This window comes from Elephantulus edwardii, unplaced genomic scaffold, assembly GCF_000299155.1.
Source record: "Elephantulus edwardii isolate Elephantulus edwardi_28Jun2011 unplaced genomic scaffold, EleEdw1.0 scaffold00003, whole genome shotgun sequence".
Lineage (NCBI taxonomy): Eukaryota > Metazoa > Chordata > Mammalia > Macroscelidea > Macroscelididae > Elephantulus > Elephantulus edwardii.
Window position 1 is genome coordinate 21,022,582 of NW_006399753.1, and position 26,169 is coordinate 21,048,750.

A 26,169-nucleotide genomic window follows, 5' to 3' on the forward strand; every position below is an offset into this window, starting at 1 on the left:
TGTCACACTGTGAGCGCGCTGGTACCACTCAGTGGACTGGAGCCTGTAGAACAGCATGGAGAGAGAACTGACTGCCTATTCACGGTGGCAGACAAGACGTAAGAGACAGACTTCCCCCTCCTGGAACCTCTTCTTCCTCTAAGATAACAGTAGTTAGTTGCTGGCGTCACATGGGCTCATGTGTAAACAGAATGCAATCCCAGGTATGTGGAAGAGTCTCACTGCATCAAAGTTCCTTCTTCCCTTTCTCGCTTTTTCCTTGCATTAAAATGTACCAGCAGCTACTGGAATGAAATTCCTAAAAGCTGAGTGGGAAGTTGACTCAACAGCAATAATAACAACCAGCAATCCTTTTTTTGTGTGGTTCTTAATAAAAACAAAGAGAACCTCATCACTGGCATAGAAGAAACAGCTTGTCCTTTGAGGCCACAGATTGTTGCACATAATCAGATTCGGGCCTATGAGAGCAGCCAAGAACCAGAGTTCTGATATGGGACAGAGCAGGCCTTGGGACGGCAACCCCACAGAACCCGAACTACGCGCCTTTACCCTTTACCCAAATCTTTGTGTCACTTCAGCATCAAAATCAAGGTCTGAAAGAGAAGCAAGAGTAACATTTGCACTGCTCTACAGTGGGGCTTCAGGCCGTTTGTTCATAGAGTCACTATGAGCTGTGCCCGACTCGAAGGCAATCAATAATAACAACAACAAAAGATTCAGTACCAGCAGTCAGGAAATAAGGAGACACATTGCACTGGGAAAATTGGCAGCTAGGGAATCTCTCCAAATAAATGAGGAGCAATGATGGACTAAGGTGCATCCGATTCAAGCCACGGTCTTTCTGATCATTTGCTATGTATCTGGTGAATAAAGGTGACAGAGGAAGAATTGATGTTTTTGAGTTGTGATATTGGAGAAGAAAGAGCACTGAGCATTCCATGGACGGCCAAAAGAACAAACAGGTATGTCCTGGAGAAGGTGCAGCTGGAGCGTTCTTCTGCAGCGTGAATGGTGAGGGTTTCCCTCACACTCTGGGCATGGTGCTAGGAGGGGCTATTCCTTGGAGAAGGACATGATGCTAAGAAGGGTGGAAGGTTGACAAAGGAGAGGAAGACCCACAACCAGCTGGATTGACACTGTGACTGCTGCAACGGGAAGTGTGAGGATGGCACAGGATAGGACAGAGCTCAGATCATTTGCCCATTGGGTCGCTGAGTCATACTCGATGTGAAGACATCCAACAACAACAACAGATTCAAAAGGAACCTACTTGAAAGAAACAGAAGAGTGAAGGATGCCATTTCACGCTCACTTGGATGAGCCCGTTTCTGACTTCTATGACAAACCTCTCAGTGTGACTGATCTTTCCCTCAAAGAAGAGACTCATATCTGAGTCAGCTTACTCAACCACCACATTCCAAAAGGCCCTTGCCCACTCTGTGGAGTGAGGAGGTGAAAGAGGGAGACGGTGTGTGGGTGACTTGAGCGTTCTGTCAATGGACAGAAGCAGGTGAGAGTTCACGGAGCTCCTTGCTTTGACATCTGACACAAGAGAATGAAAGAAAAAAAAATGAATAGAACAATTAATTTTTTTTAAAAAAAAAGGACAAAGAAGTCAAACCATCTGAGGCCTCTGGTGTCTTCTGGCCACATCTGTTAACGTTCTTGTCTTTAAAAACAAAAAGGCTACACACACGGGCATGAAGATGAGAAGGAGAAGGTTAACTAGAAGTGAAGAGGAAAAAAGAGCTTAGAATGAAAGCAAACCTGTGTAACAAGCTTGAAATAGCCCAATCTTAATATTTCCTAAAACTGTTAAAGTGTAATTCCAGTTAGAGTTGAAGTCCAGTTAGAACCTCTTGCACCCACACATTTATTGGCTGATAGGTATCCTGGTAGTGTCTCATTCTGCATCTGAACTGCCTGATCTGGTTGCCTTCACCAGTCCAAACCAGCTCAGCAGAAGTCAAGCGCACAAAGACCTCTGGCCATTGGGCACAGTGGTGGCATAGGGACATCATGATTCATCTCCTCTAGTTCAAAGAGGAGTTAGGGCATGCTTAACTCCCCATCAAATGGTGTATTTGCCCTAGAGATCACCCAGGCACTCCCAAGAAGTACATTTTAAGGTAGGTGTTAAATAAGACCCAGCTACTGGGTTCTGTCCCCATTAGAAAGCAGAAAGGAGAAAATCAGGGCCAGGGCTTGAGCGGTGAGCCTGATGCCCAGCACAGGGAGGGACAGAGAGGGAACAGAGGGGTCTCTGCACCAGCTGTGTCTCCCAGTGCCAGTCAGAAACACTCCAAGGAAGCGCTTTGCCTACCATTTTGGACCATTTTTACTACCTAGACCATGTAGGCCAATCAGCATATAGGCTGTTGTTGTTTGCTGTTATGTGCCGTCGAGTCGCTTGCAATGCTAGAAAATCCTTCCCCATAACAAGTTCCTATAGGGCTTCTCACACACGCTGCACACCCCACACCAGGCCTGCAGTTGTCCTAGATGAGGCCAAGGGTACGATGGGCAGGTAGAAACGGGCCTTTGTGATTGGATTCCACAAATTACTTTTATGTAAATAAAATTTAGTAAAACAGGAAGTCACTTAGTCAGCGTTTTAGGTAAGAGAATATGCACTAAGAAACTGCAAATGAATACACACAGCTAAACACTATGGGACTCAGTCATCTTCTCTAACCCACTAACCATATAATTCAAATAGGTGTATTTCATAGAAATATCCATATGTATGTATATGTGTACTCGACGGCACATAACAACAACATGTACATGTGTGTATGTTCATTCCAATGTGCACTTTGACCAAAACTATCTCCTTAAAATAGCATGAAGGGCTCTATCTTCAAATCTTCAGTCTCCTCCCACTGAGACTGGCTGCCCTGGAAACTCGAGGTTGAATCATTATGAGTCAGGGCTGACCTCACAGCAATGGGGCTTACTACCTTGATAAAGATTTCAACTGACTGTTTATATTAAGTAACAAAATGTTGTGCCTAACAATTTCAGAGAACAAAACCAAACAGGTTGTTTTCCTAACAATTTTATCAAGAACTTCTCATATACTAATATACTCTGTGGCTTTCCAAGAGGAGGCTTAAGTGTATAGCAATTTTAAACAGTTTTAACCACAGAACCACAGGACAGGATATTGTGCTGCCCAGCCAGCCACACTGTATAGTTCTGGAAATGCTCCTGTAATGAGTTTCGTACTCATCTACAGCACTAGAAATCACTGTAGCCCTCCTAAGGAACGAAGAATATGAACTGTAGGTGTGAAGCAGAAAGTTGAGAAAAATTAGCAGATAACTTGGATAATTTTCAGGGTACCTAAAAGGGTTGACAAATTAACCTACAATGCCTAAAACAGAGGCACTGATGGACAAAAATCAACTAAATCCCAAAATCTCTGACTAAGCAAAATGAGGTCTCCAGTGCACCCACTGTCTTCCTAGAGAAAATGGGCCGTAAGTCAGGATCTCAGTGAGAGATTGCAAACAATACAGTAGGTATGTTCCTGGGGAAACGAAATGTAAAATCCAACCCACAGCCAAGTGTTCCATTAGAATATGAAAATTTAAATATATTTCCTGCTTTTCGGTACAATTGGTATTAGACAGTCATAATAATGGAAACAGGAACTTACAATTTATTATATTCAAATAAAAGGCATAATTCTTAATTGATATCCTGTCCAAAGCTTCAAAATATCTTGATAAATCATCCCCTACCAGGAATGTACAGAATAAAATTGAGTGTAAATGCTCCCCACACAAAAGAAAGAATACAGAACGTTCAGGCTCGGCATGGATACGAACCCTCACCCTTTGTGGTCTGGGCCCCCTGTTCTGCTCCAAGTTTCTGTGGTGCTGGGTCTGCTGGAGTCCTGAGATGATGAGAGCATTTAACACAGGCCATCTTGGCTACCCAGGCTGCTTTGGCTCCGGCAGAACACAGGACCCAGCAAGCCTGGGTCTCCCCACGGGAGTAGCTGTCCACAGCACTGTCCATTTAGGGTAGGGACAGTCCCAGTCACCTCAGGGCTGGTTACCCAGACGAGCAGTGACCTGGGCTCCTTGCTGCCTTAAGCCATTCTCTGCTCTCCATGTTTATCTTTTAATCAGTCACCATACTCACAGGTTCAAGTCCACCCACAAGTCTGAGAAGAAGAGGTCTGACTATGTACTTTCAGAAAGTCCATAACGGAAAATCTGGTGGAGCACAGTTCTAATCTGTCCCACACAGGGTCGCCATGAATCAGAAAGAGGTGGATGGTACCCTCTGTGTGTGTGTGTGTGTGGGGGTGCACACACGTATATAGAGGAGACTGTTCACATTCCTCCCATGAAGCCCTGGTGGACTGCTAACCTAGAGGTTAGACAGGAGCCAAAAGAAAGATGGAGTACAAAAATCATAAGGCTTGAGGGGGAAAAAAATCACAAGGCTTGGATCCCAAGCAAGACTCGTGGCTATCTGGGCCTGTACAACCCAGGATGGAGATAAAAGGCAGAGGGAACAGACGAGTTCGTACCTTCATTCCTGCCGCAGCTGCAGGGCCACTAGGGTCCACGGCCTGGATGTGGCACGGCTTGCTTCCTCGTACCACAAAGCCCCAGCCAACAGCGTCACCGACAATCTAGAAAGGAAAGCCAGCCAAGGAGTAAGCAGGTGGTAGGACAAATCCTCTGTCTGTCTGTCTCTGTCTTCTCAGGGGAAGGGAGTGCAGGCTGATAAAGGGCCCGCCTGTCTCTGTGAAAAGGTAGTCTAGAACCCTCCACCTGTTTGGCAAAGGGCTGCTTCTTCTGCAGGGCATTAAAGAAAGAGCTGGCAGACTGCCTCCTTCTATAACTGTTCCACAATTTCATCGCAGCCTCTAATGGAAGGCTCAGATGATCTTAACAAAGTGGCTGAAATGTTTTCCCAGACCCATTCCACAATTTCATTGCAGCCTCTAATGGAAGGCTTAGATGATCTTAACAAAAGTCTTTCGAGACTCACTTTCTACTTCCACTTTGTTCTGTTTGCCTGGACCCAAACGGTACACTCTGGATGATCTTGATGGTATCACCGAGGTCTAAAAGAACTTTCAATTACTAATGTTCAAACACAGGAAAATCACTAATGTGGGGACACAGATTCTTGGCTGTGTTGAAACACAACTTTCTCCATAAAGAAAGTATTTTGAGGCATACATGGAGCCCACGTTTTACAGACAGACCTTCATCCAAAAGTGGTTTGGAATGGGCATGTACATTTTCCTATAGGATCATTATTAGGTTTGGCAGCTCCTAGACAAGTCTTCAACCCTCAGCCTGACCAATTACACATTCAACATCAATTACTGAAAACAATGTCATCTAAAACTAAAGGCCCAAAAGGAGATACTTTGAGAATACAATCCACTGTCTCCTGCTGGAGGAGATGCAAGGAAACAAATGAACGTTTTAGTGGCATTTCTTAGGGAAACTTTTAGACACTTCAGCGACTTCGGGGTTGGCTGCTCTTTCGTGTATGAGAGAGACCTCATTTCGTGTACATAGTCCTCCCTTCTCCCTGATACTTATATTAGTATCGTCTTTCTCTTACTGCTCAGCAAAATCATGGTGGGCCTTTTACTCTCAAATCCAGCAGAGTGAACATGAGAGCTGTGGAAGGCAAAGGCTGGGTCTACACTGCCCACAGCCCAGCAATGGAGCCCCTGGAAAACGTCTGTAGTGTGAGTGTGTGTGGAGGGACATGTGCATGAGGGAACAGAGCATGAGTCAGTTTCCTGAGAGAAGGAATGGTTTTCAAGGCCAAATGGACGTTGGTGTGTGAAGACTGAGTGTGAGTGACTGGGAAGGGGGGTGGGGAGTGAGGAGACGTCTTCAGAGCACTTTGATTCTATCAGAAGAAAATCGGGGGGATTAATGAGAATCAGGAAGAAGGCTGAGGTGCAAGGAGGTCGGGAGCAGCCCACAGGTACACGGTGCTTGAAAACCAAGCACCTGAAGGGTCCATAGGCTGTGTCTCTCGGGCAGCACGGATCCACCAGCTGCTCTGCAGGTGTGTGTGTGTGTGGGGTCAGGTGGGGGCGGGGGGAGAAGATGTGCAATCTCCCCCTGTGCTATTTACAGCCTCCAGAAACCCACTGCAGGGTTAGCTACCAGCCAGCTCTATCTCTGCGGCATTGAGGTTTTATAGGGTTTGGGTTTGTTTTTTTTTTTGTAACCCAAAGCTGGGCAGCATTGTCAAAATGCCATTCTTTACCTTAAGGCAATTTATTCCACACCAAAATGCCAAGCCTACAGCCACTGAGTAGATTCCAACTCCCAGTGACACCACAGGTCAGAGCAGAACCACCTCTGAGCTCTTCCAAAGCTGGGACCCTGACGGCGGCCAACCACCACGTCGTTCTCATGTGGAGCCGCAGGTGGGTTTGACCACCAAGCTTTCGGTCAGCAACCTGGAGGCGTAACGTCATCACCAGGGTTCCTATCTACCCCATCGCCTCTTGTCATGTCATACATTGTTTTTAGAATTAAATTTAATGCACAAAGCATGAAAACACCTACACTTAAATCTATAAATATATTAGACTATTTGCAAAGTGGATTTTTTTAAAGGAAATCAAAATGAATGAAAATGCAGTATTAACAACAAATGGCATGAATGTTAATCTTTAACAGATGTAGCTGCAATCTTGAGGCCTGGGGGTGGTCAAGACAGTCTACTATTGTGACTGTGTTAAAGCTAGAAACACAACAAAGTGCAACAATGAATGACCGGAAATCCTAAGTCTCTGTAAACTTTCATTAAAATTAATAAATAAATTAGGGGGGAAAAAAAGATAGACAACAAAGGTCCAGGTCAGTGCATAAGCTACACCATGGCGCAGTCACACGGCACAGAGGGGAACAAGCGGCAGAACAAGGGTTGGGACCTACCGTGAAAGTCTTCCTTGCGTACGGAGCCCCGGGAGTGAGCAGTTCCTCTGAAGTGACAGGTCTCTTTAACACTGTGAGACACACACAACATCAAGAGGAAACACATGAACCTTCTCATCACATAGTCATTCCATGGTCATTACTGAACACACCTCCATGATCATCTGTCAACAGCACTGGCAAAGGCCCCTCTTAGCGCTTACACTCCAGCCAACAGAAAGAAGGGAGACCAGCAAACATGAACAGCCTAACGTCTAATGTATGGAGTTCTGGTGAAAGGAGACGTGGGTCAGGGTAAGGAGAACAGTAGTGCCAAGGATAAAGGGTGGGCGGAATATTTTCTGGAAGGGGTCGTGTCTTCTAGTTTAATTTCTTTTAAATTTAAAGTCTGATAAGCACTGGCCTGTTTAGGACTAATTTGGAAGCAGGAGTGTCATCCACTTCCTAAACCACATGCCACTGGAAACTCTATGAACCCAGAGAAGTGACCATAGTTACAGAAAGGCCTCAGGCCTTTGATTCATAGGGTCACTACGAGACATGCTCAACTTGACAAAAATCAACAACAACAACAACAACAACAACAAGCACTGATGAATGCCAAAGTTCAGAGAAAATCTGACAGTAGTGGTCTGACAGCCTCATTTTAAGATCTAATCCCACAAAACCTGCCTTCCCTGATAACACTGTATCTGACACACAAGACATTATCTGGACCTGTGGTCTTACCCAGGATTGCACATCCACCCCTGAGGAGTAAGCAGGACTAGCAAATTTTCTGAGTATTCCAATGTATTGGGTACTATGTTAGGTTTTTAAATATATTAGCCTATTTCATCCTCACAAGAACCAAGGAGTTAGTTTTACTATTTGCCCCATCTTATAGCTCAGAAAATGAAAAGAAAAAAAAAAGCAGCAAATAAAAGTAAAAGAGATGTGTAAAATGGTGTAACCACTCTAGAAGGCAGTATGGTGCTTTCTCAGACACTTGGAAATACAAATACTATTTGACTCAGCAATTCCACTACTGGGAATATACCCTAAAGAAACCAGAACTGCCACTCAAGCAGGTATATGCACACACATGTTTATTGCTGCTTTGTTCACAATAGCAAAGAGATGGAAACAACCCAAGTGTCCCTCAACAAATGAATGGCTAGAGAAGCTTTGGAATATTTACACAATGGAACACTATGCAGCACTGAAAAACAAGGAACTCATGAAATATTATACAGAATGGATGACCCTGGAGGACATTATGCTGAGTGAAATATCTCAGTCACAAAAGGACAAATATTACATAATGTCACTGTTGTAAAACAGGACTGACATGAGGGTTGGGGAAAACTAAGAAAAGAGGTGATAAACAATGTACACTGCACTGAAACAGGTGAGGAAAAGAACTGCTTAAAAAGAATATATGATTAAGTATTAATTTCATGACAGCAGTCCAGAATAATAGCTGCATAGTAAAGTGGACTCAGGTAGGGGCAGGGAATTGTACAACAAGGAAATAATTTATTTTTTCAAGGAGAAATGTAAACTGGGGAGGGTTGGAAAATGTTTAGCAGTGAATAAATGAAAATACAAGTTCTCTATAAACTTTCATTAAAATCTCAATTAAAAAAAAAAGAAAAAAGTAAAAGAGATGGCATGTTAGGTTCCAGGCTAACGTGTAGCAGAAGCAACACGCAAACCCAGGAGCTTGGTACCAGATCCCTCACTGTCACCCCCAGAGAAGCATCTCAAACCTCATCTGCAGTGTTGTCTCTGGATGGAGCAGAAAGTACCAACAAGCTGCAGAAGGCAGTGGGGTGTGTGGCCTCCTGATGTCTTCTGGCTTTCTAATCACCCTTTCAGCAAACGGCAAAGAGGTGCTTCTGGTTGGGGCTAGTCATTTCTGCTTTCAGGAATCTCATTCAGAGTGGATACATCTATCTGGATTTCAGTCAGGATGGGGGTTAAAGACATATCTGGCAGCTGTCCAGGAGTCAGAGCTGCCAAACTTAATAATGATCATTTAGGAAAATGCACGCTGCCGTTTCAAACTTTTGGATGAAGGTCTATTTGTAAAATGTGGACTTCATGTGTTTGTTTGAATTAATTTCTTGTAGAGAAAGTTGTGTTTCAACACAGCCAAGAGTCTAAGTCCCAGCATCAGTGATGTTTTCCCTATGTCTCACCATTAGTAATTGAAATGGTCCATTTAGACCTCAGTGATGTACCAAGATCATCAAGAATGTACCATATGGGTCCAGGGGAAGAAAACAAAGTAGAAGTAGAAACTGGATGAGGGAGGAAATTTGAACTGCTTTTTTAAGAGTGTGTGAGACTTCCTTCACAGTCTGAAGTGTGCTGCTCCCAAATAAAAAGGAGTTTATCAAACAACAAAATGAAAACATAACTCAAAATTTCTCAGCTGGACAGGAGGTAAAAGAAGTGTTCATGTCTGAAGAATGAGACCTTTTAAATTCCTTGTCTGGTAACTCCAATGTGACCCCAGCAAACCCTCATGAGGTAGTAGAAAACACAGCAGGGAAAAAACCAGACAACAGCAGTCTACTGTAGATCTGGCCACAATTGTCATTGTTGGCTGCTGTAGAGTCAACACACCTCCTAGCGACCCTATGAACAATAGATTTGAGCCCTGTCCTATCCTGTGACATCACCGTCATCCTGACACACTTGAGCCCATTGCTGCAGTCACCACTTCAATCTGTCTCATTGAGAGTTTTCCTCTTTTGCTGACATTTCAAAGCATGATGTCCCTCCCCAAGGAATAGCCTCTCCTAGCAACATGCCCGAAGTCCGGGAGACCAAGCTTCACCATCCTTGCCTCTAAGGAGCACTCTGGCTATACCTTTCCCAAGACTTACCTAGAATATGAATAGAATAGAATATTGGCAACAATGATGATCATATATGATCTTTTTCTCCCTTAATTATATAAAAAAATGTAGAATCTCTGAGGCCCAAGATGTGACTCTTTATAATTTTCTTTTTTTATAAGGCTGGAACCTCTTCGCTCACACTCCCACCCACACCCACGAAGTTGATTCTGCTGTCAGGGACCTCTTCAGAGTACTGAAGAGCAACAGTGTCAGTCTTGAGACTAAGGTGCACCTGATTTAGGCCATGGTCTTCACACAATTACTTGCTATGCATCAGAAAACTGGACAATGACAAGAGATGACAGAAGAATTGATGCCTTTGAGTTGTGGTGCGTGAGAAGAGTATTGAATATATCACAGACTGCTAGGAGAATAAACAGGTTCATCCTGGAGAGAGTAAAACCAGGCTCCTCCTTGGAGGCAAGGATTCTGAAGCTCTGTCTGATATACTTTGGGCATATTTCAAGGAGGCACCAGTCCTTGGAGAGGAACACCACGCTTGGAAGAGTGGAAGGACAGCACAAGAGAGGAATGAGACACTGAATGAGATGGACTGACTCAGTGACTGGGGCAATGGGAGTTAAGTATGTCAGAGACAATGAGGTTGGCATAAGATAGAGCAGGGTTCAGAGCTGTTGCACACAGGGTCATTATGAGTCACAAGCAACTCGACAGCATATAACAACAAACAACAACAACAACATTGAGACTCTATTGGACAGAACTGAACGTCAGAACTGAACTTTCCGAGGCTGCAGATCTTTAGAAGAAATACCACCTCAGAGCAACTGGAGGACATAAACCACTCACCACAAGGTCAACACCTCAATGTTTAAATCGTCAAGACTCCTCTTTTTTGGCTCAGCACAACGAATTCAAAGTATGTGGTCAAATCTGCAGTATTTTTCCATCTGGCCATATTGTTGTTGTTAGGGACCATCAAGTCGAGTACAACTCATAATGACCCTATGAGAAGCTGACCTCAACCCTGCCTTATTCTGTGCCATCCTCATCATCTCTGATATATTAGATAGAGCTCACTGCTGAAGACACTATGTCACATCATCTTGTTGGGGTGTTCTTCTCCTTCAATGACCCTCCACTTTTTCCAAGCATGGTGTCCCTTTCCAAGGAATAGCCTTACCTACCTACATGTCCAAAGTACGAAAGAGGAAGCCTCAACATCTCTGCCTCACAGGAGCACTCTGGCTGCACTTTTCCAAGAGATATATGTTTATTCCTTAGGTAGTCTACAGGCTATTCAGTCTTCACCAGCAGCAGAACTCAAAGGCATCAATTCTTCTGTTAACTTTTTTCACTGTCCAGCTCTCTGATGCATAGCAGGTGATTGAGAAGACCATGGCCTGAATCAGGCACACCTCAGTCTTCAAACTGACATCATTGCTCTACATCATTTAGACATTCACGTATATAACATTGCAAATGATGGGCCTAATGTGTAAAGGAAGGCTGGTGGCATAATCTGTATGAAGCTGTGCTGGCAATTCACAGGCCTTACCTCTCCAGTGGTTCAAATTCACGAGGAGCTCCTAGGAAGAAAGATGTGCAATCCTCTCCATGCCACTTACAGCCTCAGAGACCCACTAGGAGGGTCAGTTCTGAGTCAGCTCCGACTTGGCAGCAATGGGTATGAGTAAGAGAATGGTGTCTATATGAAGTTTACCTTTTAACTGACTTAGTATGAAGTCCAGATTTTCTATGAGGGGGAAAACCCCACAAAACCACCACCACATACGACATCAGAGTCATGGGACCTTTTTATGAATGAGGGAGAGACTGCTCTGGATCTAGGTAGCAGGTGGACTGCTGAGCCACAAACTCAGGAGAGGGCTGGTCTTCACACGCCCAGGAAAGACAATGAGCGCTTTGTTTGTGCCTACATATCAGCAAATGTTTCCATTTAACTCAAAGGGCAGGACAAAAGGAAGCAATAACAACACACTTGGAAGAACACAGACACTGTCACTTATTTATAAAAGTAACACTGTCATAGTCTACTATCATAAGCAATCAAAAACATGTCAAATACCACCAGCGCATCTGCTCCCTTTCTGAAACTGAGAGCTGAGCTTAAAATATCTTCATTGTTTTCCTTCCTGATTCTATTTTATCAGCAATACCCATTAATTAAAAAGCCCAATGATGCGTGAGTGCTCAGTGACTTTTCAGCCAGGGTCAGAGCGGAAACTCATTCTTCATTCACTTGGTGGTTCCAACTTTATTGCCAAAGTAAGACCTTGAGCTGGTTGTGAAAACAAGGTGACCAAAGAATTCCTGGCGGCGGAGCTGGAACTGACGCCCAGCTGATCTGCCAGCAGTTTTCAGAGGCAGTAAATCCATGAGAACAGACGGTCCATCTTTCTCCTGCAGAACAGCTGGTGGACTGGAACAACCTGCCTTCGGATTGGCAATCCTCTGTACATTAGGACACAAAACCCATTTGCAAAATAGTAGGATAGTAGATTTTTTTTTTTACTGTTGTTGTTATGTGCCATTGAGTTGTTTGCAACTCACAGCAACCCTATGTACAAGAGCCCTAAACGCTGTTCTATCCTGTGCCAACCTCGCCGTCTCTGACACACTCATTCCCACCCCGATCACAGAATCAATCCATCTCATCAAGGGTCTTCCTCTTCTGCACCGTCCCTCCACTCTCCCAAACATGATATCCCTCTCCAAGGACCAGTCCTTCCTTACAACAGTCCAAAGTATGTCAGACGAAGCTTCAGAATCCTTGAGTCCAAGGACCATTCCAGCTTCACCCTCTCAAGGATGAACCTGTTTGTTCTTCTAGCAGTCCATGGTACATTCAACACTCTTCTCCAGTACCACAGCTCAAAGGCATCAATTCTCTTTCTATCATCCCTAGTCACTGTCCAACTCTCTGATGCACAGCACATAATTGCGATGACTATAGCCCGGATCAGGCGCACCTGAGTCTCCAGCCCAACATTTTTTTCTACTCTTGTAAATATTATATGGTGAATAACAAGATAGTTGGTAACTGTGCTGCAATCCCAAAGATACAAGGTTCGTATCCAACAGATGCTTCACAGAACGATAGGCAGTCTCCTCCTGTGTGATTTTACTGCCTCTGAAAATCTGCTGGAGAGTAAGTTCTGACAGCACACAACAACAAGCAAGGAGTAGGTGTATATGTGTTAATGAGAAAGGCTAATAGATGTTGTTCCAAGTACGTAGGGAATAGTTGTTATCAAATGCTGTTATCTAAGCAAGTAGGGTGGGGTTTCTTTTCCATGATTTAACTTTGTTTTTAGGCCACTTTGTGCACATGATTCTCAGTGGTTTGATAGTTATGTAGTGTTGTAGTCTGGCAATGATATAACAGTGTAATCTGGCAGTTATTTAATGATGAAATTTGCTAATTATTTAATGATGTAGTCATTTTCCATTTTGTGATCAAATGCCTGAATAGGCCTAATATTAATTTTCACAAGATGACCTGGTCTTTGGTTCTTTTACATAACGACTTCCTCATGTTAATAAGTGAGGACCGGGGCGGCTTGTTTGAGGTGGGTTTTTTTTCCCTCTAAAGGATTGGTGTGCTTTTTTGAGAGAAGGGGCTCTGGGGCTTTCATCTTTGTGCCAATTACTTTGTGGTGATACGGAAACAGCATGAACGGGACAAATTCTCTTCTTTGGAGACATTAATCTGTCCTGGAGGCAGAAAGGACACCGAGCTACCGGATAAGTACACTAATGGTCTGCTACACAGATACAGACCAGTGATCCTTAGGAAAAGGAAGCAGGACAACGGGGAACCGGGCAGCACCAGGAGGTTGTGGGTAGAAAGCCTCACCCTTCATGCCAAGTCAAGGCCACTCTGAGGGGCCACCCCACCCCCTGACCTTCCCCTGACATTAGCCGTGGCCTTCATTCCAACTGTATTGCAGCCAAATTTCTCTTGACCAATCTTACTTCTTGCCTTTCCATTCCACAGGGGTTGGTCCCAAGAGGATGCTGATGGTAGTTTCCTGTACTCAGCCTGCAGTAGAGTGTCCCCCCTCAGGATCTGCTTTCCTGGGAGCCCAGCCTGCACATCTCCCCAAGGAGAGCCTTTCATCCACTCACCGGACTTGGGGTTGCAGAGCACAGGGGGGCTGCTGCTGAGCGTGGGGCTGCTGCTGAAGTAGCCGCTGCTGCCACAGCTGCTCATGCTGCTTCTCCGCACGGCGGACACGATCTTGATCTCCTTGCTGGGGCTGACTGCACAGGCAGAGACACAGTCACTGAGGGCAGCGGCTGGGCGCCCCGGGACGCGTGCGTGCCAGCGGCAACGTTCAGTGCCAGCAAGAAGCACGCGGGCCGCAGAGTCGACATGCAAGTTCTGACACTAAGAGCAAAGCAGGAGGCCATTCCTGGCCCAGGCCTGACCCTCCACCTCCCTGACTCTGCAACCGCCTGACCCTCCACCTGTCTGACCCTCCACCTCCCTGACCCACCTTCCTGACCCTCCACTTTCCTGACCCTCCACCTCCCTGACCCTCCACCCGCCTGACCCTGCACCTCCCTGACCCACCTTTCTGACCCTCCACTTTCCTAGCCCTCCACCTCCCTGACCCACCTTCCTGTGTTACTTCAAGAACTGGTGCTAAGAGTGGATCATGCAGTATATGTAGAAGTTCCCAGCTACATCAAGAACTTTAAGAATTCCCAGCCCAGGCTGGGTGGTTCCTGCTAGGGCATAAATTAAGTGTTGGACATGCACTTAATGAACGAAGAATAATGCTAACTTTCTCCTGATTTCATATTAAGCTGGTAAGTACTCAGGGTCATGGAGCAGAGTGCTGTAACTCACTGCTGATAAGTTGAGACCGAATCAGAAGAGTCCCTAGGCTGCTGCTGTTGTCCTGCAGGGTTTTACGGTAAAGGCATAGTTACACTGTCAAGAAGGACCAGTCCTGAAGAACAGCATGCTCGGTGCAGGACAGGGTCAGTGACAAGGACAAGGAGATGCACTGACCAGCGGCTGCCAAAAAGCCTCAAACACGGCGACAAGTGATTGTGAGGATGGCGTGGCACGGGAAGTGGTCTGCTGCACACGGGACTCTGAACCAGGACTAACTCACCGGCACCTCACAACAAGGACAACCCATCTTTTAGACAGATGCAGATCGCCAGATCTTTCCTCTATGGAACCACTAGGGTTTGAACTCCCAACCTTTTGCTCAGTAGCTATGTGGTTTAAGAGTCATGCTATTAAGAACAATGTATATTTGACTAGAAATCTTCTATTCAGCCTTAAAATAGAAACTACTTCATAGCTGTGGCTTAGAAAACAAGATAATAAATGATAGTTTAAAAAATGGGGATGCAAAAAAAATTTAATGGTGATGCAGCGATTAAAGCATTCAGCTGCTAACTAAAAGTTCAGTAGTTTGAATGCACGAGCCTCTCTGCAGGAGAAAGACATAGCGGTCTCTTCCTACAAAGCTGAGAGGTTTAGAGGCACCATGGAGTGGTTCTGTTCTGTCCTCCAAAGTGACCAGGAGTTGGAATCAACTCAGTGTTGTTGTTGTTGTTGTTAGGTGCCATCAAATCAACTACAACTCCTAGTGAGCCAATGAACATCCGCTCTGAACCATGCCCTATTCTGTGCCCTCTTCACGATCTCTGTCCTGCTCAAGCCACCCAACAGTCACTGTGTCAATCAATCTCACTGAGGGTTTTCCTCTCTCATCGACCCTGTACCTTTCCCAACATGGGAACCAGGTCAATGCTAGTGACTGGCTTCTGGTTTTGGTAAAAGTTGTTTGTATGACAAAAACACAAGCTCTGAGTGAAATCACGAAAGATTCTACCATAACACATATGTAATTAAAACAGTCACAGCAACAAAACACAGACAGGCAAGTTTTTGCCATAGAGAAAACTAGCTTCTTGGCTTTGAATCTATTAAAATTTGCCAAGGAAGAGAGTTTCCGCAAGGTGAGTTATCTATCGCCCCACTATTTTTCAGAAGGCACGCAGATGTGGGCAGGCAGCAGGCCCGCGGGTGTACCTGACATGAAGCTGGTTGATTTCCGATTGTCGTGGCCCTGCTTCCTCAGGCAGAAGGGGCTGTCGTGTGCTTCCTGCGAGGAGGGCGACCTCTCACTGAGCAGCTCCATCAGTCTTCGCCTCCGACGGAAGTTCATTCTGAACTGGTACAGGAGGTTGCTGTCCACGAATGGGTGCTTGTTGGACACTGAGGACAAGAAACAGCGGGTCAGGCGTTGGTGTCCTGGCTAGGAGACTCAGGCCAACGGGGGCAAAAGTCTAAGAAAGAGTTGAGTTCTATAGATGCCACAGGCGTCCACACACGGCTCCAGATTCTTCCCACGTGTCACACGCTTTTAAAATTAGCTAACCAGTTCCTCTGGGAAAGTTTCCCTGACCTCACTCCCAGTCCGAGTTACACTCTTACTGAGATTCTCCCAGGCTCCAACTTCCCTCAGAGAGTGCATTCCATAGCCCTCTATTTCTTCATCGTTCCCATTAAATCCTTTAAGGGTAGAGTGTGTGTTTTTATTTGCCTGTGTCAACTTACCTTTATTTACCTGCTACTGTCCTAGACAGACTTCAATTCCATTTTTAATTTTAATGGAAATAATTATAGACTCAGGGTCACAAAAATAGTACAGAGAAGTCATCTGTCTCTTCCATTCAGGTTCCCTCAATTGAATATCTTCTGCAAATAACTAGAATATCAAACCAGGATACTAACACTGACACCACCTACAGACCTTACTCGGGCTTTATATGTGCCAACTGCACGTGTGTGTGTGTGTGTGTACATACATGGTTGTAGGCAATTAGGTTACATGTATAAATTCATGTGAGCAAACACCTCAATTAAGTCACAGAATCGTCATATTCCTCATGACAAAGGAATTCTCTCCTACTACCTTTTTATAATCTTACTACCTCTCTCTTTCTCCCCAATTCCCTAATCCCTAACAAATACTGCTCTCTTCTCCTTATCTTTAATTTTATAATTTCGACAATTTTACATCCGCGGAAACATGTAATATGGAACCATTTGACAGTGATGTCTGTGACTAGTCATTAAGGAGAATCTATCCTTTAGATTGACCAAATCATGCCAACCTGTAAATTAAAACTCAACAATCGCTAATTCTCATTATCATTTTCCGTTGCCCTGCATCATATTAAGTGTTTTACATGTAGTAATTCCTTTAATTATAGTAACAGCCTGAGACTGTTGTTGTTACATGCTGTTGAGTCCAGTTCCACCAGAGCAACCCTCTGAACAACAGACCTGAACGCTGTCCTATCCTGGACCATCCTCATCATCTCTGATGCAGAGGCCCACTGCTGCAGTCACTGTATCAACCCTCATAGGGGGTCTTCCTGTTTTATAGGTAGAGATATTATCATCCTCATTTTTTAATAGAGAGGAAACACCATACACAGCCAAAGTAGAAACAATATCTGGTTACAGAGTCCAAGGCACAAATTCATAACTCTTTACTGTCTCTACACGAAATAACGTCTGTGCTTATCTGAGTTTGAGTAGACTTGAAGAACTGTACAACACTTAACTGTGCTCATATCAAAACTCTACCTAGACCAAGAAGCTGTTGTCTGAATGAAACAAGGGGACACGGCATGGTTTTAAATCAAGAAGGGTGTGTGCCAGGGATGTATCCGTTCTCCATACTTATTCAGTCTGTATGCTGAGCAAGTAATTTGTGAAGCTGGACTTTATGAAGATGAATGTGGCATCAGGATCAGAGAAAGGCTGAGCAACAACCTGCATTATGCAGATGATGCAACATTACCATGAAAAAGGAACAGACAGACTGCTAATATACAAATACCAAAAGCACTGAGCTGAGTGATGGGAAGAAAACCTCCAAGAAATCACCAACCAATTTAATTGATTTTTAAATTTTTTTTAAATTTTTTATTGTATTATTATTGTATTGTATTATTTGTACCGTCAAATCATATCTGACTGGTACAGGAGGAAATTGCTCCCTCCTTCTCCAGCAGAGCATCTGGTGGATTTGAACTGCGTACCTCTGGGATTGTAGTGTAGCGTCTTGCCACTAGACCACCAGAGCTCCCTAATTTAATTGATTTTATAAAAAAATTAATACCTATTCTTGAGAAATTGTTGCTTTTGGATGAAGAATCCAAAATCCTGGAAACCATTAGGAAAAGAATCTAGTTAAGAGTGATATTAATGATTTTATCACTAATTCTAATTGACTTAACAGTTTCCTTTGGTAGGTCACAAACAGCCTTCTACACCCTTTCTTCTAGGCCAAGGCCAGCAAATGGAATCTGAGGTCTAACAGTTGAGGGTTCATGTCTATTAATGAATAACTCTACTGGTTACATGAATATCAGAGTCTCAGAGAGTTAAGTTCCACTGCAAATGTTTAACCAAATGATTCATATGGGCGTTTCGGTCTTTAAATGGCAATAAACCACAGGTTTGTGCTGCTTTTAGCAAGCTTACTTCATGCCACACTGTTTTTCATGAAATACCTGAATTAGCACCTGTTTCTGGTAGCCAAAAGAAATTGGAATTTTTTTTTCTCTTTTAGGGAAAAATTCAAAAAGCAAAACTTGCTATAGTCTCTGCTTTTCAAGGGACCACACACGAGAGAGAGCACAGCCAGATCAGAGAGACGGTGCTGCCAAACATCCTCTAACTACACTCTGGATTCCAGCAACAGGCCACAGCTTTCAAATGCCTGTGACCACTTATGTTAGCATTATTTTAGGGGATACATACCAGACCATATGGTCTAGTAGGGTTTTTGTTTGTTTGTTTGTTTGTTTTTGTAAGTTATTTCTTGAGTCAAGAGAGTCTCAAGACATTTTCCTTTTTTTTTTTTTTTTTGCTTTTTTGCGTTATGCTATTTCGGCATACAAAAGGTTTTTCCAAGACATCTCTATTTCCTTTTTCCAAACAGATAACCCTTGCTACAAAAGAAATAACATTAATAAGTTCAGTAGTCTTCTTGATAGATAACTGAATCTCGGATTCAGGAGACACACACAGAGCATGTAATCTGGACCAGGAAATGGGTCAGTTACACTTTAAGATGGTATCTCTAAATACTGGCTCTTCTGTGAACAAATTTTTACATAAATTTCCTGTGTGTCTATTCTTTCATGTGGGAGAAAGATGGGCAGTCTCCTCCTGTGTGATTTACAGCCTCTGAAAACTTGCTGAAGGGTCTGCTATGAGTCAGTTCTGTCTTGATGGGACTTAACAACATAGCTGCTCTTTCATAGTAGAATAAACTATTGTGGATTGTTTATTCTGGACAACATATTTTTAGTTTAAGTGATTTTTTGCATGTATAGAAGAATGATTTTTAAATTTGGCTTGCATCTAATTTTTATTATTTTAATGGGAGTTTACAAATAAATTGCCTGTTCATTCCCTTATCTGTGTTTTTTTTTAAATTTTATTATTTTTTGGTGTGTGTACCATCAAATCGGATCCGACTGGTACAGGAGGAGACTGCCCCTCCTTCTCCAGCAGAGTACCTGGTGGATTCGAACCTCATACCTCTGAGAATGCAGTGCAGCTTCTTTCCACTAGGCCACCAGAGCTCCCTCATTCATTTATTTATACAGATATAGTCCTTCTTCCAGGGAGCTCTGGTGGCCTAGTGGAAACAAGCTGCTCTGCAATCCTGAAGGCACGTGGTTCGAGGGCACCAGCTGCTCCATGGGAGAAGGATGGGCAATCTCCTCCTGTGTGATTAACTGTCTCTCAAGTTAGGTCGATTCCAGCTCCACGGTAAACAACAGCAACAGCGAGTAGTGAGAAGCTGTGCTGCAATCCTGAAGGCATGAGGTTCAAAGCCACCAGCTGCTCGTCTGAAGCATGGCATGCGGCTCCAGAAGCTTTATGAACTTTGATAAATGTTGATAGTTGTAGAGGGGCCTCGGGACTTTTGTTCATAGAGTTGCTATGAGTCATGCTTGACTAGAAGGCAATCAACAACAACAACAATTCCCTCTCCCTTTCCCTTAGTTCCCTCACGCATATCCTGGGCCAGCTTGGTAGCGGCATTACTCATAATGCCTTAGGAGCCATTCCTTTCAGAATTCCCTCCCCTTCCTCTCTCCCAATATTCTATGCTCCTCCTCTTTCCAGTCTCTCCCTGTTCTCCCTGCGTCTTCTTGTCCCCACTGCCCTGTAATAAAATCTTCCAATTGATGCGGGAAAAAGAAAAGATCCAGGCCTGGAAATCAATGCTGTTACTGTTGTTAAGCACAATCAAGTCGACTAAGACCACAGGGACCCTGAGAACGATGGATCTGAGCCCTGCCCTGTCCTGTGCCGTCCTCATCATCTGACACACTCAAGCCTACCGTTAGAGTCACTGTGCCAATGTCTGTCCATGGGTTTATCCCCCTCCTTTGCTGACCCTCGACATTTCCGAGCCCTGAAAGGCTCTGCCTCGGCTGATCTTTCATCTCCTCTCATGTAACGTTGAATGGCATGAACAATGAGTTTCATATGCTTGCTTTGCTTCTTAATAAAGCCTTATATGTAATATATATGGGTGCAGCTACAACGAGGAGTGTGTACAGTTACATGACCAAGCCAATGAATCACAGTGGACGGTCATTCACTCACTCAACTAACCGACACCTGCTCAGTGTCACGCCCAGGTCCATCTCTCCATCCCAGCCCTGCGACTGAAAGAAGGCGCTATCCTTCACTCACCCCAGGACAACACTTCATGCTCCTCAACACCAAAGACGCTAAGTGAGACAGTTTTCCTAAAAACAAAACTAGGTCTGCAATGACTCAAAACTTTCTTCTTCTTAAATGACTTTTAGAAAATATTGTACAATTAAGAACAACATAGGTTTTCGAGTTGGATAACCTTTGATCAACATACTATACATTTGAAGCTAGGGTGGTGGAAATGCGCGCGTGTGTGTGAGAGAGAGAGACTTTTCCTTTCTTTTTCCACAATGTCTATGTGAAGGAGAAACAGGATCATTTAAGTAAGAGCTTTGTCACAGGATCTGATCCATTGTGCTTGTTAGTTGCTATTTCCTCATTTCTGACTCAGGGCAACCCCATGTGTGCAGAGTCAGACGGTCTGCCCCAGCAGGGTCTCAAGGCCGTGATCTTTCCAAAGCAAAAGTCCAGGCCGGTTCTCTGAGGCATTTCTGGTTGGGGTTAACTTGCCAACTTGCTGGTGACCTTTCAGTGTTTAATCAAGGATGCTCTGATGTATGTTGTCAAATACCATCAAGTTGGAACTGATGCATAGCTGACCCTCCAGCAGGTTTTCAGAGGCAGTTAATCTCATGGGAGGAGATTGTCCATTCTCCTCCCATGTAGCAGCTGGTGGATCCAAACCAAGTGCCTTTGGGATTGCGGCAAAGCTTCTTACCACTAGGCCACCAGAGCGCTGATGTCTAGGGGGTTTCAATACTTGTTTTAAGTGTTCATTCCAGACTTCTCTCAATGAAGACCATGCCCGCCTTTCCGCAATTAAGTTCCTGCACAGCACCCACTTCCTCAGTCCATTCTATCCTCTCAAGCCCACTTTTCTCTCTCTCATGAGTCTGCTCCCTTTTTACACATCATAAAGATAAACTCCGAATCAGCTGATTCAGACCTAGTTTAGCAAGCATCCCACTGAAAGACATTTCAATCCCAGGAGTCAAGTGAAAGCAAGAAACAAAGGAGTGAGTCAGACACTATAAGTTTTGAGCTGTAACTTATGAATAAAACCAAAGATTCTTTTCACAGCCACCAATTACGTCAGCAGAGTCCCAAGAAACAAAGCTTAGATTCTACAGAGAAAAAAATAAAACAAAACCTTACTCATCTCTGTTCTTTACCATGAATCTCCATAAAAAGGAGAAACCGGCTGCCACTAAGTTGCCTTATATTCCTGGTGGTCCCATGCATATCAGAGTTGATCTGTGTCCTATAGGGCTTTCAATGCCTGGTCTTTTGGAAATAAACTGTCAATTCTCTCTTCAGAGGATGGTCTCTATGTTAAACACAGAAATAATCTGCTACATAAACAACTGACTCTCAGTTAAACACATGACAAAGAATTCGTGATCTGGAAAAAAAATTAAAGGGAAGAAACGAAAAAAAAATCAATGATTACTGTTTATTGCCTATTTGAAATCTCAAAGGTGATGCAATTCCTCATTTCTCAGCTCCCACTACTGAACAAACCAAACCCAGTGTGGCTGAACCATTTCTGGGTCATAGGAACCCTGTATGAGTGGAACTTCTCCACAGGGTCCCGCGGCTGTCATCTCTGCACAGCAGACCACCACCGCTTTACCTCACAGAATGGATCGTGGGTTTGAACTGCCATCCTTTTGATTAGCAGCTTGCACCTAACTATGGTGCCAACTAGGGCCTTCACAGTGTGGTAAATGTCGTGACACACACAGCTTGATAAAAACTTTATTCTGTACTCCTCCTCGAGAATGTTCTTCTCAGAACAAGGAGCAATCAGAAAAGAGACAGCATCCAAAAGTGGTGCAGATGCAGTTGCTAAAATCCCAGTTGCGGTCTTATCAACAGCTGCAATAGAAAACTGATGATTTTTTTTTAACATAATCAGTTTAAAATGTCCAGGACTTTCCAATCCTTCCTTTTTCAGTTTAGTGACATTCTCTAGGGGTTTATGTTGGCTTCATGTTAAACAGGACATAAAACAGGAGGAAAGGCAGACCTCGCCAGAAAGCTGAAGCAACGTAAACACAAGAGGACCTTGGTGCTTAAGAAACTGGGGGCTCTTGAACCCCAAGACATACTATGATGTTAAATTTTTGTAAAAGCGAAACAGATCCAAATTCACTGTCTGGCTTAACTTTTCAGAAAGCATACGAGAAATGTCCTCCAGCTGACCAAAAGGATTAAATGGCACAGTACAGAGGCATTCTTCCTTTTGGGGATAATTTGACTACATTTTCCCCTACATTTTCAGTTTTAGTAGGCATCTCCCCTTCTCCCCAAATTAAAGAAGCTTATTACCAAAGAGAAGGGAGAGTCTGACTCCCACTTCCCTCACAATAGACTAAGGATGAATATAAACACATCTTGAGCCCCACCAGTTCAGCTATCATTTCAGGCTATTTATCTAGTGGAAGGAGGAAGGTCACATATTTTTGTTCACCCTTGAAATGTTTGCTGGTAAATAATGGAACACAACAGACGCCACGAAGCGAGAGAACAGGACCCAACCACGTGGTAACAGGCAAAGATTACGTGCAGACAGCAGCTGTTCCCTGTGGGCGCATCTTCAGTCATTTTCAAGAGGTGAGCTTGCATTCGGGTAACAGAAGCAATTTAGTGAGGAGTGGGTTTAAGAGAGAGGGAACTGAGGGAGGGGTGTGAGGGCAGGAAGAAGAAAATATCAGCGAGTAGGATGCTCCGAGTGACGGCTGTAACTACAGACCGGTGTCGAACAGAAACACGCCTTCAAGGTTCACCATAACGACAGACTCTCACTGGCTGCCCTTTGCATCAGCAGTGCTGGAGTGCAGTGCATGCTGGGAGTGCTACACATTTCACCAGGAGCACAAGGTACAGTGGCTTCAGTGTAGCAAGGTTCCAGATCACTCTGTGCCACCTCAACCTCTTTTTCTTCTCTCTTATTCTAGAGGATCTCCCTCTAGAAGGATCACTTGGCATCTACAGACACAGTACAGCACCCAGGTAGTCCTGATTTAGGGCAGTGATTTAATCACAATGAGTTCTGGCATATATCAAATGCTGCTTCCCTTTCCAGTTTTCATTATTACTGCCTTTTACTATCTGCATCTTTATACATCCAGTCTTTGGAAGTGGGAAATATCTGCAAGTGAACACCTGAGAATGATACCACCAGCAAATTAAATGCTGCGATGCTGTGTGTAGTGTGTATTACTATAAGATGCATTAAAAAAAAAAAACCCAAACCAAAATGAATGGCAGAGGTAACTCAAATTAAGAGGTCAGGGACTATCTGTCCTGATATATTTTTAAGAATAAGTAAGTGACAGATCTGCTCGACAGACATAGTGTTTCTAAAAAGCAAATAAATTCTGTGTATGCAAATGCTGTGCTTTTCCTGCCAACATGATGTAGCTTTATTAAGTTGTTTTAACTGTCTTGTCCTGGGGCAAGTGTATACTGTGTGTCCCCTTACTTCAGCTAGATTGCACGCCAATAGAATCCAAGGATCTCAAACAGTTTGTTGTTGTTATTGTTGTTGCTGTGTACCCTCCAGTCCATTCTGACCTACAGCAGCCCTAGAGCACAGCGCAGAACTGCTCCAGAGGGCTGGCAAGGCTGCAGCCTTTAAGAGAGCAGGTCATAAGGCTCTTTTTCTCCTGTGAAGTCACTGGTGGGTTAAACCACAGACAGATGATTAAGCAATAGAGTACTTAACCATGTGACATCCAGGTTCCCTCACATAATTTAGTATCTTACATACTAAAAATATATTAAGACTGAAAATATTTAACATTGTGCTTTCTAATGACGTTACATGACAGAGAATAGAAATGAAGAGTTAATGGCAGCAAAAGATGAAAGCAAGTTTTAAGAGACAATGTAAGCCGTACATATATACCTGTGGCCATAACTACTCGCCCCAAACCATCCTAGGAAGATACAGTTGCTAAAGGAGCCCAGCTTCCTGAAGTGGCAAGAGTTCTTGAGTCAGAAACACGAAGCAATTGTTTTTTAAGTGGCTGAACCTCATAACAACAGCGCAAAGTGCAGGGAACACTAACCTCTTCAGAAAGCAGTAACAACAGTGAGTCAGAGGGCTAGACAAATCGCTTCCCCAGCTCTCACATTAAGAGGAGGATATGGAAGCAGGAAATGGATTTTTAAGGCATACAGCCCAATTCAAGGCTCTCACTAAAACAAAGCACTTCACATTCACAAAGTTAGAACCCAAGTGCACTTAAATTAATTGGTTGAAAGGGAAAACAAAAGACAGAAAAAAAGAAGAGAAAAGGGGAGTCAAAGTAACTTTGGTACTGAGAGCAGAAAAGAAGGGGGAAAGAAATCTTGGAATTATGGGAACACGGGTTCCTGCTGTTTCCACATCTTACTGCCAAAAATGTGGAGGTAATAAACAGGTCACACTATGCTTTATTCTTCTCTTTGCATCGCTTAACAATAGCTGGCTGCATCCCAAGTCTAGACCTTTTTGTTGTTAGTGGTAACACACAAAACAAAGGGTGTATTTTTCAGAAGAATTGTTTTATCAGAGAGTAGATTGTACCTTGAGTGCAGCGCAGTCTGAAAACAAAATTATTGTGTTTGGCAAAGGGAATAGATGGGATACAATTTAGTAAGAGAAACCTGTAAATCTGTCACTCTCGTCTGGATCTTTTAGAATTGCCACCACAAATGCAAAGATTACTGTCTATTTAGCAGGTAATATTCAGCACAGACTAAAAGATACTGTTGAAGGCTAGAAACTATGAAGTTATCAAATTTAGGCTCTTAAAAAACAAAACCTGGTGGTTGTTTTTCAAAAATTTTATATTGTTTTGTTTATAAAGTCCATATACATTGTGTTTCACACTATCTTTAATTCACATTGTGTTTCATACAATCATTTCCTTTACACACCCCATCCTCCACCCACGAATATTGTGTGACCCTATGATTTCCCCCCTGCCCATCCTCACCCCTCTGTTCCTGGCTCCCCTCCTTGGCTCCTCATACACCAGTTATCTATTTCTGCAAGAACAGGCTGATACAGTATTTGTCTTTATGAGAATGAGTTCGTTCGCTCAGCATAATGTTCTCCAGTCTCTCCCAAGTTATGTAGTAACTTTCAAAATCCTTGTTCCAGAGTGTTGTGTAGTATTCCATCGTGTGAATTACCACAATTTCTAAAACCATTCGCTTGTGGATGGCCATTTAGGCTGTTTCCTGGCCAAAACATCTTTGATGATAAAAAAAAAACCCAATAGTAATAACAATCTGCTAATATTTATGGGATAATACTGTAGGCCAGACTCTGTGCTAAGCACACTGCATGATGTTATTATTTCGTTCTAAAAGGAAAAGTGAGGCTTATACAAAATGAGACTGATCCAGATCACAGAGCTGTTCACTGGATGGAGCAGGACAGAGCCACTGAACGAGTGTGGAACCTCATCCTTTATCTCCTCACAGGACTGTCTCCTCCTCAGACATTTACGAACGACAAACCGGAAGGCTGAGCTGGCATTCACAAGAAAAGGCAACTCGGTTTTCCCTTGTTTCCATTTGCAGGTCAGCACAGCAGTTTGGGTGGGTCAGCTTTCTGCAGAAATCTTCA

At 43.7% G+C, this 26,169-nt stretch overlaps 1 protein-coding gene across 1 annotated transcript in view; it reads right to left on the bottom strand.

Annotated features, from left to right (window-relative positions):
* Positions 1-26,169, bottom strand: part of DEPTOR (DEP domain containing MTOR-interacting protein) — a 165,704-nt gene that overhangs the window by 33,690 nt on the left and 105,845 nt on the right. The window contains exons 6-9 of the mRNA XM_006879319.1: positions 15,876-16,061; positions 13,946-14,080; positions 6,942-7,012; positions 4,547-4,651 (exon numbers count right to left, since the gene is read on the bottom strand). Of these exons, the coding sequence (XP_006879381.1) occupies positions 4,547-4,651; positions 6,942-7,012; positions 13,946-14,080; positions 15,876-16,061 (497 nt within the window). The remainder of the gene's footprint in view (positions 1-4,546; positions 4,652-6,941; positions 7,013-13,945; positions 14,081-15,875; positions 16,062-26,169) is intronic.